Source organism: Psammomys obesus, unplaced genomic scaffold, assembly GCF_907164565.1.
Source record: "Psammomys obesus unplaced genomic scaffold, mPsaObe1.curated_primary_1811, whole genome shotgun sequence".
NCBI classification, from domain to species: domain Eukaryota; kingdom Metazoa; phylum Chordata; class Mammalia; order Rodentia; family Muridae; genus Psammomys; species Psammomys obesus.
Genome location: NW_026590062.1, coordinates 27,578,811 through 27,597,272, shown reverse-complemented (window position 1 = coordinate 27,597,272; position 18,462 = coordinate 27,578,811). Strand labels below are relative to the sequence as shown.

The 18,462-nt window shown below is 40.6% G+C and overlaps 1 protein-coding gene across 1 annotated transcript in view; it reads left to right on the top strand.

Annotated features, from left to right (window-relative positions):
* Lrmda (leucine rich melanocyte differentiation associated) overlaps nt 1–18,462 on the top strand; it is a 1,023,325-nt gene that overhangs the window by 810,281 nt on the left and 194,582 nt on the right. The window contains exon 6 of the mRNA XM_055606258.1: nt 12,809–12,899. Coding sequence (XP_055462233.1) covers nt 12,809–12,899 — 91 coding nt within the window. The remainder of the gene's footprint in view (nt 1–12,808; nt 12,900–18,462) is intronic.

The following is an 18,462-nucleotide window of genomic DNA, read 5'->3' as shown; positions in this document are numbered from 1 at the left end:
CAGGACCCACATGGCTGCTCACAACAGCATGTAACTCTAATTCCATGGGATCTGATGCCCTCTTCTGGCCTCCATAGCCCCCTTCTTATACATTGTGCACATAAAGTCATAGAGTCACACACATACCTGTATAAATAAGTACATACATACATACATACATATTTAAAAATAAATTGGTTAAAATTTTTCTAGGTATAATAATTTTAATTAAACCTTCAAAAATGAAGTCTGAAATATAATATGTTTAAATCTCACAAATTTGACATTGAAATATTTTCTCCCCTAATATCATGTTCATTTCATTCTAATTTACTACTACAGTTATACTTTCCAAAAGAGCTTTTAATACAACACACAATTATTTCATGCAAGGTTCAGCAGGCTGCCTCATTAAATGTGCAGAGAATGGGGCCTTGTGGTCCCCAGAAATACTCTTACATTGATTCGTCATTAAGTGGCCCTTCTAAATTGTCTCAAGTTTATCAGTAGATATAAAAGCTGAGCAGAATATGTAGAGCAAGATGACCTGGCCCCTAAACCTCAAGCAGAGCCAGCTGTAGCCTGTACTTGGGTCTGTTCTGCCACCTGTTGGCTCCGCTTATACATAGCAGGGCATCCTTGTCACTCACCAGGTCTGTAACCCTCTGTGACCTCTGCCCCAGTTCATGACTCCTAAGAGAAAAGGAGAGGCCTTTGAGAGTTCCAGCCACCTGACTTCCTCCATCATTCATTGCCTTGGCCACATGGGCCTCCTGTAATGTTGAAAATATATGGCCGAGTACATTAAGAGCAGCACAGGCCCTTCCTTTCTTCTGGATAATTTCAGTTTCCTGTCATGGGGAAACCCAAGAAGACATGTCCTCAGCGGATTGCATGTGACAGCGTCTGCTTCTATCTCAGGAATCTGAGGCATGATGGATAAACTGTCAGCTTTGAAGGATGATGTTTTCTCCATATTTCCATTATGAACCGGGCTGTCATCTCCTAATAAATTTCGTGCATTGGTATCAATTTATTTTTACAAGCAGAGGGTCTGATGTATTTGGGAAAGGCTCTGACAGCAGATCTGGCCCAGCTTGACAGAGCTGGCTTCACCTCATTTTGGAAAACTACTTTGGTTCCAAGGACAGAACTTGACCCTCAGGCCTTGAGAAGGGGAGAAAAAAATAAAACTAAAAACCTCTGTGAGAGGAAGAGAGACACATGAGGCAAGTTCCTTCTTTGGAGCCAAAATACATCAACCCTGTAGGACTACCATGACATAATATTATTTCTACGACGGCCCTACAAAGCCAGATGGAAAATTCCACTGGTGGTGATTTGCTGAGGATGGCTAGACCCCTGTAGTTACACAGTGCACCTGTAGACCAGTCTTGGTTATCAGGTGAGTGGTCTCATTGGTGTTACTCTCAGTAGGACTCCAGTTGTACTTTGCTGTTCAGTAAGTGAGAAGTCAAGTACATTTGTTCAGTAAGAGTTTGTGCAAGCTGCAGGTAGCTGCTGTGAAGGGGGATGAAAGCTGTGCATGTTTGTCTCTCAGAAAGCTTGGAGTCTAGTTGTAGGGGTACAAAGTTAGAGGAACTAAAAGAAACTGCAGTTAGTATTTGACAAGGGGTAGTGAAGAACTTAGCCTTATTTGATATTGACCTTCCTTGGGAAGAGAGTCTGCAGATATCTTGCAAATCCAGGCAGTGGTCACTGAAGGAAAAGTGCCTAGATTTGTGCCTCAGCTCCGGCACTTGTGGGAACTCAAGAACCTAAGTGAGGTCTTGGTCCATTTTCTAATTTGGCTGGTTTTCAGCTTCCTCATCTATAAAACTAAACTGGGAGTTTACTGTAGAGAACTGCTGGAAGATGGATGAATTCATGCTTGGAAAGCACGGAACACAGTTCCAGGCACAAAGGACCCAGAGATGTTTACTGTACCTTGGTTTCCTCCTCCTCCTCTTCCTCCTCTTTCTCCTGCTCCTGCTTATAACTATTGTTATTATTGTATTTTACAGTCAAGAAAAGTATGACCTAGAAAATTTAAGTAAAAAGCCTAAAATCACATAGTCAAATGGACCCTATCTCTAAATCTTGAAAAAAACAAGCAGAGAAAATAGAGAAGACAGTACACAAGTTTTGGATCAGTCAGGAGTAGAATTATTAGATAGTATTTTATATATTATATATAATACATATATTATCCAGTAACATAGAAAGCACGTTTGGAGTTATAAAGGAAAGGAGCTCTTCTATGGACCAGGAATAAAAATAACAATAACAGCAATACTACTACTACTAATAATAATAATAATAATAAACTAATTAATGTTATTATATCTATAATAGTACAGGAGGAAATGTTTAGCAACCAGGACTTTGTGTGAAATGTATAGATATGTCATATGTATACATAAATTTATTATATCTAAATTTAATTAACAGCATATGGAACACAGTAGAAGTTAAACATATAATATGTATTCTTCTGTAATTTCGTACAGCGCTTGATTCTCTCAGGCACTTCTCTGTGGTATCTGCTGTCCATATCTGTGGCTGTAACTGATAACAGGAGTATCTCTGATGGGAGTACAGGTTGGTGTTTGTTCCTTTATCTTAATGAGTACATCACAACTTTAGCCATTCATCAACGCCAGCCACAACTTTACCCAGCTGGAAATGGCTTTTGGATATCAGGTGGCTATTTCTTCAGATTTCCAAGTTATTCGTAGCTAATGGGTCTAGGCACAGGACCCTGTTGTGTTTAATCTGTATCATTAATATTTTCTCTGTTGCTTTCTTAGATTTAGGAATACAGCAGGCTGATACATCAAACCCTAATCTTCACCACTTGGAAATATTATTTCCCCCAAATTCTGCCATCATAACCCACACTGAGACACCAAAGTGGTATCACAAGAGAATGAGGAAGAGGTAGACTATCATCAGGTAGCTGCAGCAGACCCACATACGTTCAAGAGCATGCATGATAGTGACATTTTGTGATATAACTAGGAAGCAATGAATTATTCCGTGTTGCTTTTGCTGTTAAGAGAATATATTCAGTTGTAGGTAAATGCAGTGTAAGTTTCAGTATCTGGTTCCCAGTAGCCCCAGAACATATGTGAAGACCTGCTATTGACTTTGTGAGTTAGTAATGCCGATTCCAGCAAACTGCTTCACATAATCCTCAAAGGCCAAACAGAGCTGAAGGACTCATGTGCCTTCACAGTACTGTTAATCATTTTATCAGATGACAGTTTTGTTTATATATCTACATATAAAACCTGCTTCATCTTAGCATGGATTGAACTGTAGCTCACAAGAACTCTATTACCTGCTTTCCTACATACACTAAGGAAGCCCAGGGAGGATGTCTTTATAGGCGCCTGTGAGTAGCAGGTTGACTGTACAGTGTTGCCATCCAAGAAACCAAGATGTGCTGCTCAGATTTCCAAATTCTTCACATACTGACTCAGTGCTATTCGACCAAATATCTGCTCCCTGTTTAGTCCCAGTTGTCTTATGTGTAAAAGAGTTATAATGAAGGTGCTGCCTCCCAGGCTGTAGAGATAGGTGGAAGGATGGCATGTGATTACTGCTTATGAAATGTGATACACATACGACATCACATCTCCCGTATGATTGTGTTCTAGTTGTATGTATTACACAATGAGATCTGCAACAAGAATTAGTGAGTGGCAGTACTGACTGCTACTACCATTTTGGGTAGGTTATGATTGACTTCAATAGGATGCTCTCCTTTTATAAAACTACCCATCCTCTTAATGAATTCCTCCTTCTTGATAATCCTTTCTCAATGCTTTGAGGAATTGCCTTCTGAGGTCCCATAAGACATTCAGTGTTTATTTAAGATCTGGCTTCCAAAACTGTGAGCTCCAGAGGTCTGTACATAATACTCTGTCCACAGGTCCCCATGGACAGTGATGGTGGTGAAATGGCACATTAGCTTATAGCTAGGGCTAATGCTCTCTGAGGGTTCCTTTGCCGAGAAGGTGTGGGTGCTGAGGAACAGCGTAGTTTCAGGGTCAGGCCAACTTGCTCTTTCTCCCAAGGTTTTACTTAAGAGCTGCATAGCCTTCAGTGGGTTTCCTATTTTATTTGTCTCAGTTTTTAAATTTTTCAAGGACACAACCTGCATATCAGAAAGCCAAATAGTTAAGAATTTTTATTATATGCTCAAGAAATACTAAGACATAGCTCCTAAGTCATACTTTGTCCATTGGCTTCCTTGTCTGTCTTCTCTTTTCTCCTTGACTCCTCTGTTAAAACACTTGCTTGTGAGCATGAGGAAGTGAGTTTGATCCCCAGAATCCATATTTAAAGAAAGTTGGACACAATGTCACATACTTGAAATTCTATCATTGGGGAGAGTGAGGTAGACAGAGTCCCTGAGGCTTCTCAATCACCAGATCAGCCTACAAGGTAAGTTCTGAGCCAGTGAACAGTAGTCCTCTCTCTTCAAAAACATCTGGATGGTATCTGAGTATAATTCTGTCTCCTTTGTACTGACAGGTTTTTTTTTTTGTTGTTGTTGTTGTTTTGTTTTGTTTTTGGTTCGTTATAAGAAATCTGTTGGGGTTCTGTTACCTAATACTTAGGCTATTTTTTTTTTTATTACTTTGCATAAACATCTGCTAAACATGTTCTGGAAGCCACTGCTCTGGATAAGTTCTTTGAGATTCTCATCCTATGAGTTGATTAAGAAGCAGCCCACAAAAACCCAGAGCCACATAATTTCTTTCCTTTATTTCTTTCCTGGATCTTGTCTTCACTCCCTCCCTCCCCATAAATATTTGTGAACTGCTGTTCCCAGCCAGATGCCCTCTGGGGTTACTGGCAGAACTAGGGCCCCTGTAGATCAGATAAAATCAAATGGAATGCTTCAGGCTGTTGGCTTCAAAGGGCTTTCTTTCTCCAGAGAGGCCTTTGACACACTCCCTCTTCAACCTCTTTTCTGCCCACTTCTGACCTGAATCACTCTCCTCTCCCTCTCTCAGCTGAGTTCCCAGTTTCTGCCAGACTCTTACCTCTCTCTTGGTTTCTCAATCATGGATTAAATCTCATCACTACTTAATTGTTTTCTTTTACCCCTTCTGACTTCTGTCTTTGTTGAGATATACATGTTCCTGTTCTCAAATCTGTCTATGATTCTAGTCCCATCTCTCCACCACTGGTACCTCATGCTAGATGACACAGCAGCGTGATTTGTAAACAAGGCTGGAAGTCTCAGTCTTCAGATGGTTCTTTGCTTCTGCGACTCATTCCTTTGGTCTTTATCCTCCTGTTTTGAGCAGATTGGCTCACCTGTATAGGTTGAACTACAATGATGATATATATAGTCTTGTCTTTGACTTTAAAAGCGTTGAATTTAGTCAACCACCATGCCTTGGCTTTCTCTTGTTCTCCTGGGACTAAGTGGCATATAAGGGCTAAGAATATAGCTCATTTCAAAAAGTTAATATAGTTCCTTTTGAAAACTCACCTTTAGAATAAATAAGAAACACATACAGACATGATTACTGTTACCTATGCATAGATTTCAAGCCAGAGTATTTATGAGGGTTCTGTTAGGAGCTGATGACTCTTCATGACCACTATTAATCATGGCATAATTTTTTTGAGTTCCTCATTTTATCGTTCTTGATATCCTCAGCTCAAGCCTGACCTCTAGAAGTGATTACTAAATATTTGATAACTAAACAAGCAGTGCTTTTTCTTTTGAGAAGAAAACTAAATGTTTTTAGAGGAGTCAGCGTTCTGCCGTGGTTTCAGGGAATGAATTGTGATGAGAAGTGAAGATTACTTCTACTTGAAAGAGGCTGACAAATTTCCCAGCCCCGGGATCACTTTATGTGGCTTATGATTTAGGGGTGAGTGAGCATGCCAAAGAACTCCACTTGAGCTGAGTGATGGGGGATGAGTTGTGGAGCTGTGGTCTTCTATGGTATTTTGTGAAAAATAGTCAGAGATTTATGGCCATTAAACAACTTTGTAGCTGCCCCCTCCTTGTTCTGAAGCCTGCAAAATCTCTGCTCCTGTGCGCTGCATCCCTGTGTGCACCATGATGCTCAGGAATGCCTGCCCTGGGCCTCAGCTCTCACTGCACACACTCATTTGGGAAGGGCCTCGAATGTCACACATTCACCCAGGCCCATTCATTTTCTGTAATCACTGAGAGATTTTCTCACTCTACAGGTCTCTCCTAGAATGTGGTGGACTTTCACTGAATCTTTTCCTACAAGGTTTAAAAAGCTCTAGCCTTCTTCCTGTATAAGCTAATGACATGACTACTCTGTGGTCTGGTTAAGGGAAAGCTTTTTATTATAGACGAGAGAGAAACTGAGTATGAGAACAAGAGAGCGAACAGCCAAAATAACAGATCAATAAGGAAAGGAAAAAAAAATAAAAAGGCAGATGCAGGGAGAAAAGCCCATGAGCTGGATGAGTTTAGGGTAAGGTAAGAACTGAGAGGAACGTGGATTGTCTTCTGAAATATGTAGTATGTCCTTGCCATCCTAAAGGAGCCTGGAGTCCAACATGTGGTTTGGTATGCTATTGGTACCATAGGTAACCATTTGTCCCTTCTGCCAGTGAGGGACCTGCTTCACAAGTCCCTGAGGAAATCTGGCTTTTGGTTCTGACTGACAGAATTTGGTGGTAGAGTTTTCCTTGGACCTGATACCTCCTGTGTGATGGAAATTGCCTTCTGCAATGTGTTGGTGGCTGTTAACCATTACTGATGTGATTTTTAAGATGTTCTTAGAGATCCTGGTGTAGTGGTACAAGACTTTACCCAGCACTCAGAAGGCAGAGGCAGGTGGATTTCTGAGTTTAAGGCTAGCCAGGTCTGCAAATAGAGTTCTAGGACAGTCAGGACTGTTACACAAACTGTCTCAATAATAATAACAATGATGATGATGATGGTGATAACCACAAACAAATTATTAGCAACTCTCCTATATGGAGTAGAATAATCAAGGGACCCTCCCTGTGCACTGGCAGATCTCCAGCAAGTCTCAGATGGCTGGGACAAACAGATCCAGTGTTGTAATCTGAGACAATGTTTTACTGTTATTTGATTGTTTTTTTCTTTTTGTCCATTCTCTGGGTCATAGCTTTATAAGAAATACAAACTGGATATTTTATCATAAAAAAACAACCAAGGATGCCATTAATGGATAATATACAAGTACTAGAAATTATTTGGGGTTGATATCAAATAGAAGATTACCTGGACGAAAAATAAGAGTTTTTATATTGTTAGCTTTCACTTTTAATTTTAAAACAAAATTTCAATAGTGTGGAAAAGTTTAAACATTAAGGGCACACATAGCCACCATTTAAAGTTTGTTATTTCTAACATTTTAATGTATCTGTGCCAAATCTATTCCTTGATAGAAACAATTACCACACATAGTTTATTAGTGTCAGTTTAATCACTGTGCCCCTTGATGGACAAATGGACTTTTATACGTTTCACATACATCTTCTGTAATTTTTACATATTTGTATACAGGAAATCAAAAGGCCACATATGTATATATGTAAAACCATGCAACATTTATCATTAGGCCACTTGCGTTTTCATTCTGTAGAAATTTTTAGGTCTATTTGAACTGAGACATTTCTATCTGGCTTTATTGCACTTAAATACTAAGTATTATCCTTTCAAATGAATATATATATTTCAAATGAATATTTTCTTGACTCCTCATTGACAGTTGTTTAAGTTGCTTCAACATTTTCTGTTAGAAATACTGCAGAACTAAAAGTCTCTTATCTATACTTACAGACTTGTATGTGAATTTTTCCATAACTTAAACATTTTATATATTTTGTATTCATGTGCATATGTGCATGCCTGTCTGTGCACATATACAGATGGAAAACATGTGCACATGTGGAAGTCAGAAGGCACCTTGGGTGTGACCCTGAGGAATTCAGCTCTCCCAGCCAGTAGAACCATCAACACATTCCTTCTGGCAGAGATGAGAGAACAACCTTCATGTCCCTCAATGTCCTCTAGCACTTGATATTTGGAATGAAGTCTGCTGGTCCAATAGCTGGGGAATCATATCCTCTATTAGCTCTCATGGCCTGTAAGAAATTTGATCAAATTATCTCTCCGTTATTGACTATTCAGGTCCCCTCGGAAGCCCCTGGCATTTCTTTTGCCCATTGTCTTCTACTATGCATTTTTGTTGACTGGAGGACATTCTTTATGTATCTTGAATACTGATATTTTATTGTAGACATGGCAACTACCCCCTAACAGGAGATAAAACCAAAATGTGAGGCTACAAATCTCAGCCATCGGCACTTAGGAAATCTGACAAGGAATCAAAGGTTCGAGAATCTTTATGGTTCTGAAGAGTCAGACTTCTCAAGGTTTCCTTATTCTTACCTTAGGTATCTCTTCTTAATACACATAAAAAAACATTATGCAAATGTTTTCTGCTTATACCTTGATTATCTGATACTCAAGCTGTTAGGTGTGTGTTACCTCACGTCCAAGGTGAGTTCTATATCCTTTATCAGGTATTGTGCAAAGTGAAAGAATGTTTTGTCTGTGTCTTCCATGTTCTAACCTGGCTTTTATGAACTGTGTTTCTGAGGATAAGATGTGGAGAACATGTGTGCGGATCACACTGAAAAGGCCCAGTGCTTTTCATTTTGATAATAAGCCTTGCCAAGGAGCTGGTAGCTGGAACCTTGTTTTGTAGAGTCTCCCAATACAAAAGCATAGTTTGCAAAATTGTTACTTTCCTGGATTCCTTTCTACAAATTGAGTTTGTATCCCAAAGTGGATGCTGAGCAGAAAAGTAATTAAGTGTTGGGCATTGAATGACGGCTACAAAACTCCATTCATTTTTGTCCTCTATACAATTGGAAACAAGAGACTAACTGAGCTCTCTTCTCTCACCTACAGAACTCCTATGTCTTCACAGGCAGAAGTATTTGCGTATATGTAGTGTGTTTTCCAGTTCTTCTTAGGAAAAGCAGTTTATCACATCACCAACAAATCCAAGTTTAAAACTACTAAGAAATTAAATAGCACAGTGACCTAAAACTCCTATTGGGTATATGGAGGAGAGGTGGGAGGGTTTTAATATTTTATTTATTTATTATTTTCTTTTATTTATTTAATATTTTACTTTAACTTATTTTTAATTTATAATTTTGTATTTAATTTTTATTTTTTACAATTTGTTCATTTGTATCCCAATTGTAACCCCTCCCTCATTGTCTCCTTACCCTACTCTCCCTTCCTATCTCCTTCCCCTAGTTCACTGCAAGAGGGAGTCATCCTCTACTGTGTCTGACCCTAGTCTCATCAGGTCTGCCTGGATCCTTTTCCTCTGTGGCCTGGCAAAGCTGCATTGCCAGGGGGAAGTGAGCAAAAAGCAGGCAACTGAGTTCGTGTCAGAGACAGCTCTTGCTCACCTTACTGAGGACCCACATGGAGACTGAGCTGCCTATTGGCTACATCTGAGCAGGGTGTTTAGGTCCTCTCCATGCATGGTCCTTGGTTGGTACATCAGTCTCTGCAGGACCCCCTGAGCCAAGAATTTTTGGCTTTGTTCATTTCCTTGTAGAGTTCTTGTCCCCTCTGTGTCCTTCTAGTCCCCCTTTCTTCCATAAGACTCCTTATGCTCTGCCCAAAGTTTGGCTGTATGCCTCAGCATCTGCTTTGGTCCCATGATGGGTGGAGACTTTCAGAGGAGCTCTATGGTAGGCTCCCATTCTGTTCCCTCTCTTCCACCATTTCTAGTGTCTATCCTGTTTGCCATTCTGAATGAGATTTAAGCATCCTCCCTAGGGTCCAAGGACACTGTCAACGAAACAAAACGACAGCCTACAGAAAGGGAAAAGATCCTCACGAACCCTATATCTGATAGAGGGCTAATATTGAGAATATATAAAGAACTAAAGAAATTAGACATCAACAAACCAAAAAATCCAATTAAAAAATGTGGTACAGAGCTAAACAGAGAATTCTCAACAGAGAAATACTGAATGGCAGAGAAGCACTTAAAGAAATACTCAACATCTTTAGTCATCAGGGAGATGCAAATCAAAACTACTCTGATATTTCATCTTACACCCATCAGAATGGCTAAGATCAAAAACTCAAGTGCCAACGTGTTGGAGAGGATGTGAAGAAAGGGGAACTCTCCTGCATTGCTGGTGGGAGTGCAAGCTTATACAACCACTTTGGAAATCAATCTGGCACTTTCTTAAGAAAAGTAGGAATAGTACTACCCCAAGATCCATCTATACTACTCCTGGGCATATATCCAAAAGATGCCCCACCATTCAGCAAGGACATTTGTCAACTGTGTTCATAGCAACTTTATTTGTAATAGCCAGAATCTGGAAACAACCTAGATGTCCCTCAATGGAAGAATGGATACAGAAATTGTGGCACACTTACTCAATGGAATACTATTCAGCTAATAAAACCAGGAAATCATGAAATTTCCGGGCAAAAGATGGAATTAGAAAAGAACATTTTGAGTAAGGTAATCCAAAACCAGAAAGACACTCATGGCATTATAAGCGGATACTAGCCATATAATATAGGATAACCATGCTAAAGTCTACAGACCTAAAGGTGTTTTAATATTTTTAAGGATGAGATGCAACAGAAACACTGGTAGAGAGAAAATCTGGTGTGTCTTTGTAGGAAGTGTGCTGGAAGATCCCATGTTATCACTTTACCTGTCCTTCAGCAAGCATAGAATAGCCTCCATGTTTAGAACACTGTTTCTGTGTTCCAGGTATCAAGTAGGTCACAGTAGACTTCACAGGCCAAACAAAGAGACAAGCAGCAACTGCAGGGTTTGGATTTTAATTCAGTTTCTGTCTCCTCCACATATTTGCAGCATGCTAAGTGTTCAGTGGGGTCGGGTATAGCAGGTCTCTCCAAAACAGTTTCCTCTGTGGCTGTACTTTTATCTGTCTTGGTCCAATATACTTGATCCAAGCTTTAAGCATCCTGTATGTTCACTATGTTTGCCTTTTAGCTGGAATGGACAAGTGCTCTCTCAAACCTGATTCCACCAAGGGACAGAGCTTCTAATTTTGCTCAGTTCAGACCTCTCTCTGTAAGTCTGCCCTGAAAGCTGCTTAATCAAACACCTCAAATGTCAGAAATGAAGTTTAAAGGGTTTTCGTGGCAAGTAGGTCTAATCTCCTGCTTAGTTCTGATTCCCATAGTGTAGTAATCTCTTCGGAGAAAAGGCCTACTTCTAGCAGGGTAAACACACCTCATAGAATGGATTTCTTCTTTTGGAAAGAAAAAAAGTGAGGCATTAATGAAATTTACTTTTTCACGGAGCTTTTGGAAAGGTTGAAAGCTGAGGTTTTCGCTTCTAACAGATGTTCTTTTTCGGATATTAAAAAAAAAAGTTGCATTTGATTTAGAAATCTCAGTTACGTATAACAGTGGTGCTTCATGTCAAAGCAACCAAGCTTTACAGGTAACATACTGGTCATTGGTACCATGCCTTGTGAGTGTCACAGCTGCCACAAATTCTTCCTGCATTAGCCTGCAAGGACACAAAGGTCAGAAAAGAGCTAACACCACATGAGCAAGCTGCCTTTAACATAATTCCCCAACGGATAACTAGCCATAGTATTACAATCAAAGAGCTGTTGTTGTACAATTAAAAATAAAAAACAAAAGCCTGCCATTCTATATATCATTTTCTTTTGGGACTTTGAATGATGGTTTTTGTTTGTTTGGTTTTGTTTGTGTGTGTGTGTGTGAGTGTGTGTTTACCAAAATCAATGAGAACATTGCGCTTTATAAAGCAGGTGTGAAAGGATACTTACAGGAGCACGGGTAAACTCCTTAAAACAGCTACATCAGTGCTCAGCTTCACTCTGTCAGTGGAGGTCACCTTCATGTATGCCGCATCACAGAATCCTACGTTCGGTTAACTTTCCAGGTGATGATGTCTCATTGATAACCATTATATGTACTCAGCATACGTAATCTAAAAATCTAAAGTCCAACGTGCTACAAACCCAAACCCCGGGAGCACTAACCTGATGCCACAAGTAGCTTCTCCTGGCCTTGTAGAACAAAATGTAGGCACACTAAATGTATCATATGGCATGCCTGTAAGGCTCTGCTTGTGAGATGTTCAGAAAACAAATGAGTGCCACAGTCAGATTACGGTCTCAGCCTCGATGGACCTCCTTACAAATCTGCACATATTCTGAATGACTTAGTATGAAATATTCTGATTGCAGCCATTTCAAATACAGAGCATTGAATTTGTATTTCCAATTCAAACTCCAGAGTGGTTGCTCCGGGGTTGTTGTTAAACTTAGCCAACACCCCAGATGCAGAGCCTTATGTATTTTACTTTCTGATGCATCTGTGCCATTAGATCCATATAACCCAGCCCTGATTTTTCTCATCTAAGCCGCCCCGCTCCCAGTGATTGCCACAGGAATCTGTTTACAGCCAGCACTCACGTTGTCCAAATTTCTGGGAGTATGCCTCTAACAGGATCAGTCTATAGCACTTCTTACCTTCATCCCTCCTGCTTTTCTTCATCTACTTTTATCTCTTTAAAACAACAGCAACAACAAATCCTCTTATCTCAAAGCCATCCCCAAAATGTTGTACCCTACTACACTCCCTAGCATTCCATCTCAACAGGTAAAGGAAGGCCCAGTGGACCCCATTCTCTCTAAACTCAAATCTCAAGGAGATGTCTTTAGTAAGCAAGGGCACTTGGCCTTTGGTGTTTCTCTATGATGACATTTTGCTTTTATGTTACAGGCTTCCATTGGAGATGATACTGCTTCTCCAGAGAGCCACCCCCAGTACACACCTTTGCCATCTGCATCCAGAGAGCTCACCAGTCACCGAGGTAGGAACTCGGCTTCCTATTGTTTTCCATGATTGTAGCCTAGATACCTGGCTATGCAGAACTCAGGCTTCGTGGTCCTTACTGATCTTGCCCTATGACATGGAACTTTGTGCTTCTTAAGCTCTTGATGGGAAATCTGTACTGTCAAATCTAAAGAGTTTAACTCACATGATCAGAGGAGACATAAACCCATGGTATAATTTTATAACCCCACCCCTTTTAAACAGAAAATTATAGTATTTAACAATTACTTGGAAGACCACTCCATACAATAGTAGTAATGGTGAGACATGGGGAAACTTAGTAGTGTTTCTTATAGCAATGTGTGGATATATAAGAGTTGAAATGTGTAATTTCAGAGAGTGCTCTATTACAGCTCAAAGAAACTTCAGTTTGCCTACTAACTTCAGAGATTTCTTCTGGCTTCTCTGGTCCTGAAAACATAATTTGGGTTGTGGTTCTTCTAGTATTGAAATCCTGCTGCTGTCTTTGACATCAAGTCTCAAAAAGTAAGCAGATTACTGACATAGGATAGTGTTTGAAAAAATCTTGTTCCTTCACCAGCTTCTGGGGCCAAGGAATATGTTACTGGCTGAGCAATATGTCAATGGCTAAGGGCAAGAAGAGGCCACGTGGTCTGACTTGTTTACTGTTATGTCCTCTGGTGATCAGATCTCTGCTTCTTAGTTGTGAATCTGTCTTTCAAGGTTAAATAAGAACAGGCGTGGAGGAGGGACACTGTGCACTTCAAACACTGCTCCCTCCAGTACGAAATCTCACGGGGGTCATGGAATAAGAACTAGCTCTCCGGGTCATCCTTGCTAGCTGCATAGACAGAATAAAAGGCCCTGGAGAAGCTCCGACAGTGGTGCGGCTTCCAGGCTGTGTGAACAGGACATTAATAGTCTGCAGCAAGTCATGAAGGGAATCATGTAGTCTTTCAGGCGTCTGTGACTTGGACCTGTCTTGACTGGCTGACACATGGGCATCAGTGGAACTCTTTTTATACATAAGTTTTGACCTAATTATAATTCAGTTGTGATTTTCTTCATCAAGTGTCCATTTTGTGAAAATAAATTTTGCTCAGTTGGATGGAATAGATGCCAGGATGTTCCCATGTTCTGCTGTCCCATGGGAACGAACAAGTCTCTGCTGTGGATGACTTCAAGACCCTGAAGGTCTTGAATACTTTGCTTGGGATTGTTGGATGGGAGTGCCCCTAGAAAACTGTACTAGGAGAAAGAGTCACAGAGTTAATAATACTTGAGGAACACTGCAAACTCTAAAATTAGCTTCATTTTTTTCACTAGTATATTGCTTCCTGGCACTGTGGTGAGGATAATTGTACTCTATAGCCTGTTGAGGAATTAGCATGGAGACTGAAGTCTCTGAGACCCCAAGTCCATTTACAGAGACTTAATCTGCAAATGATACTGAGATTTCACAATGATAGGATCTGATGAGATGACTGCTGTTTATCAGGAATGAGTCAAGTAGCATGTGTTAATTTAATAGTAAAATGTGAGCCTTGGGAGACTAAAGAAGTTATGATTTAAGCATATTAGGCGGTGTGTGCATGTGTGCACGAGCCGTCATGTGTGTGTGTATTGCATGTGTTGGGCATGTGTGTTGTTTGTGTGTGTGCTGGCCTGTGATGCTGGGAACCAAACCCAGGTGTGCCATTACAGGTAAATATTATATCCTTGAGCTCTATCTCCAGTACAAGTTTTAGGGGTAGTTTTGTAATATTTGTAATAAGCAAAAATTATAAAGGTAGAATGCAAATAGATACTCCCAGATGACATTACAGCCTAAAAATTGGGAATAACAGAAAAAGTTATTTAAAGGTATCTAACAACTGATACCCAGTTTTACTGAGGAATCACCTCACACATTATGGCCTGGTCCTCCAAACTTCTGGGCTCACATGTTGGGTGTTGAAAATAGAGTCTGTGTCATGGAACAGCGTTCTCTGGGTGTGTCTCATAAGGAGACAAAGCCAAAAAAGCTTCCAAAGGCTGGCTGTGGTTTTAGTATCCCTCCAAAGAAAGGGTGCAACCTATACTTCATGTTGGCCTGAATTATATACCACTACATGGAGAAAGCCATTGCTGTTTTGGTACCCAAAATGAAAGTGCTAAATATGATGCTATGTTTTTACATTTAAGGTTATTATTCTAAAATTATGATTATATGAGCCAACATAGCAACTGAATGCTACCTATCAGTCCCTTGATGGAAGTGGCCCTTGGGAGCCTATTCTGAGGCAAACTGGGTCACCCCTGTCAGAATTCTTCCCAACACTTGATCTACAGATTCGAGCCGAAACTTCTATTTGAAAACAATTGTTGATCCACCCACTTCCCAATCTATTTTCCTTCCGCATCAACAACTACAAAAACTGGTGGGTAGGTGTTTATGTTCATGTGCAAATTGCTGTTTTTCTATTTTCACTTGTCCTTTTCTGTAACTTCCAATGTCGAATTTGATGGGACCAGAATCCATATCTCAAGAATGGTAGTAAAACATTGATCATAGACTGATGACCAGGAGGTGGGAAGACTGGATCATTCTGTTTGTAACTTACATATATGCCATCTATCTTATGTGTAGTCGTGTGCAAAACTTTCTGCTTCCCGTGTGAAACTCCTTGCTTGAGCTGTGCAGTGTTTTCTTTCTCCTGAGGGAACTTGGAATATTTCTTTCCAGCTCCTAATGTAATTGTTCACCTTCTAATTTCTGTGAGAGCTGACCTGTGTATATGGGTTTGTTTAGTTTTTTGAGACAGGGATTCTTTGCTTAGCCTTGGCTGTCATGGACTTGCTTTGCAGACCAGGCTAGCCTCAAACTCACAGAGATCCACCTGCTTCTGCCTCCTGAGTGCTGGAATTACAGGCATGCACCACCATGCCCAGCTTTGTGTATATGTGTAGTAAACTCATGAATGAAAGCCCTATGAGAGTCAAGGCTAACCCCACCCTACCCCTTTCTAGCCACAATTTTTCAGTTCTTCAGTTAGGTTAAATTCCTCATCTCTAAGGGGAGGGGTGATTCTGTGTTTCTACTGCTTACATTCATGTTTGTTTAGTTTTCTCTAGATACCAGCTTTTGTGAGGAGTAGAGAATACTGTATCTTTTGTGTATGTCTATTAGTGATGCCTGGTTTAGGGCCTTAATACTCAGTATGTATTTGTCTGGGTTTGGGTCAGTGTCCTGCAAAGCACTGAAAGTATTGAAAGATGGATCACTAGCCTATGACTGGTTTAGGACTTGTGAAGCCTATAAGTGGTGGGGCTTATTAGCAGGAAATCACATCATGGAGGGTGTGTCCACAGGGGGATACTGAAGCCACAGTTCCTTTCTGCTTTTTGCTATGGGGAGAAGAGCTTTTCATAGGTACCCTCCATGACATGGCGTGATGCTTTATGCTTTGTATCAGACTCAGAACAATGGGCCAGCCAAGTAGGGACTGAAGTCTCCCAAACTATGAGCCAAAGTAAATGTGTCAGGTGTCTGTTAGAGTAATAAAAAGTTGACTCCCATCAGTAAAAACTGAGTCATGGAAGCCTAGGAGAAGAGTCAGTGTCTTCAATAGCTCTGTGAGGTGACAAGTGTGAACACAGTCATCAAAGGACTGGCCTTGTTCACCTCTGACCTCAATCCTGTTGCTTCCAGAAGCTCAGAGGAACAAGGATAAGAGACATATCTGCTGACTCATTGCCAGAGTCCATTTAGTGACCAAATATGACTTCCAAGTAGATGATTATTTTGATACTGTGTTTGCCAAACACTGATGTTTTAGTAGTAGGAGGGGAATGGGGAGAAAGATTATTTTCTTAGAACAGATGCCCTCAGAGCAGGGGCTTCCTTCTCAGAAAGATTCAGGTTCTGGAATATGCATGGTGTAGCACGGTCCACCTCATATTTCTCTCAAGAACACTGCCCTAGACTGCAGCAAATTGTTGGAGTATGGCGGATTTTGAGCTTTATCCCTGATCTCTGCTGGAAATCTGGATCTGTGTTCTCTGTGAGTGCCATGTTATGAAGATTGCTGACACATTTGTTAGATAAAAGTCTCTTCAAATATGTTATGAGGACAGGATACACTCCAGCAATGACTGGTAAGTCATTGCCAGTCTGTGTGGTAGCTGTTAGAAGTAGGATCACATGAAAATAGGGTAGAGCACTGTGTATTTGGGGGAACAATTTCTATTTAAATCAAAGGCCATGTTGCTCTCATCCTCATTAAAAAAGGGTATGCCAACAACTGTTAGAAGTTAACTAGAGCCACTCAGCAGCAAAGACAGCTATACTATTCAAAGTTCTGTGTCTAGGATGCCAAGGTTACCCCTGGCTCTCATCCTCTCCACTTGACACACAGGGGTAACTGTGGACATGATCAAACAAAATGGAGGTAAATATACAAGGAGAGGGAGGACCTAGAAATATCTATTTTAAGTGTGCTAAAACTACCACAAGGCCCCAGAAGGGAAGCTGGAGATTTTCAAGGGTTGTAAGAAGGTAATATAGGACCTCAGGGGCACCTCCAAATCCTGTTCTGCAGTTTTCAGTCTAAAATAGGTGTCCAGGTTATTATCTTTCTGGTAACTTACTTGGAAGAAGCTTCATCCGTCGTGACTGTGTGCACTGCCCTGCCCTTTCTCCTTTTGAGATTGTCAAACCCTACAGCAGCGCTTCTTTGCAAAGGTCCTCTAACCCAGAATGATCCACAGCAAAGGATTCTGGAAATTGTGGTTTCCAGTGAGATGCAAAGAAAGCCTGACAAGATGATGGTGTGCATGGAACCAATAAAACAGGCTCACCCACTGTCATCTTGTGTCTGCCACAGCCATGGCACTGAGGATCTCACTCCTGTGTTTCCGCATATTCATTTTGTAAATTACACGAAAGTTCCCCGAGTGTCCCTCAAAAATGTACTAGAATTTGCTTGTCACCTTAAGTATTTGATTTTAAATATGCAGAAGAAGGAAAGCTAAGGATGAGGAAAACTAGCTGGAAGATTCATAACCATCCTGCCTCACTGGTCCTTGGCACTCTCCACAGTTTTTATCGACATGGTTACTGGCCGTGCGTCTTCCTCCTAAACTGGGTGTTTGATCGATTTATATTTAATCGCAAGGACAATCACAGCATGATTCATAAGGAGCATATGATAATTAGTTATTGTTTGCCATTTCCTAAATCCAGGCAACTTTTCCTGCTTCATCGTCGTTTTATCTCCAGGAGCAGCTCAGAGGTGCCCTCCAAAAAAGAAAAGAAAAACAGCGACTATTTTTCATTTGTATTATTAAAACCACTTTCAGCCTGAGATCTGAGCAGATACATTTTCTGAGAAGCAGTTCTTTGCTTCTATGGATCAAATTAGCAAGTGACATGAATATGAGGAAAATGAAATAGTAATTTGTGGGGAGGTAGAGTCTGCAGAGGAAAGGTGTTTGGGGTGGGGCCATGTTGGCCAGGAAAACTTCAAGATAAGAAGCAGGGGACAGAGGGTCTTATTTGGTCCTTAAGATGCTCATTACAGTTCGGCAGTTTTTGGGGT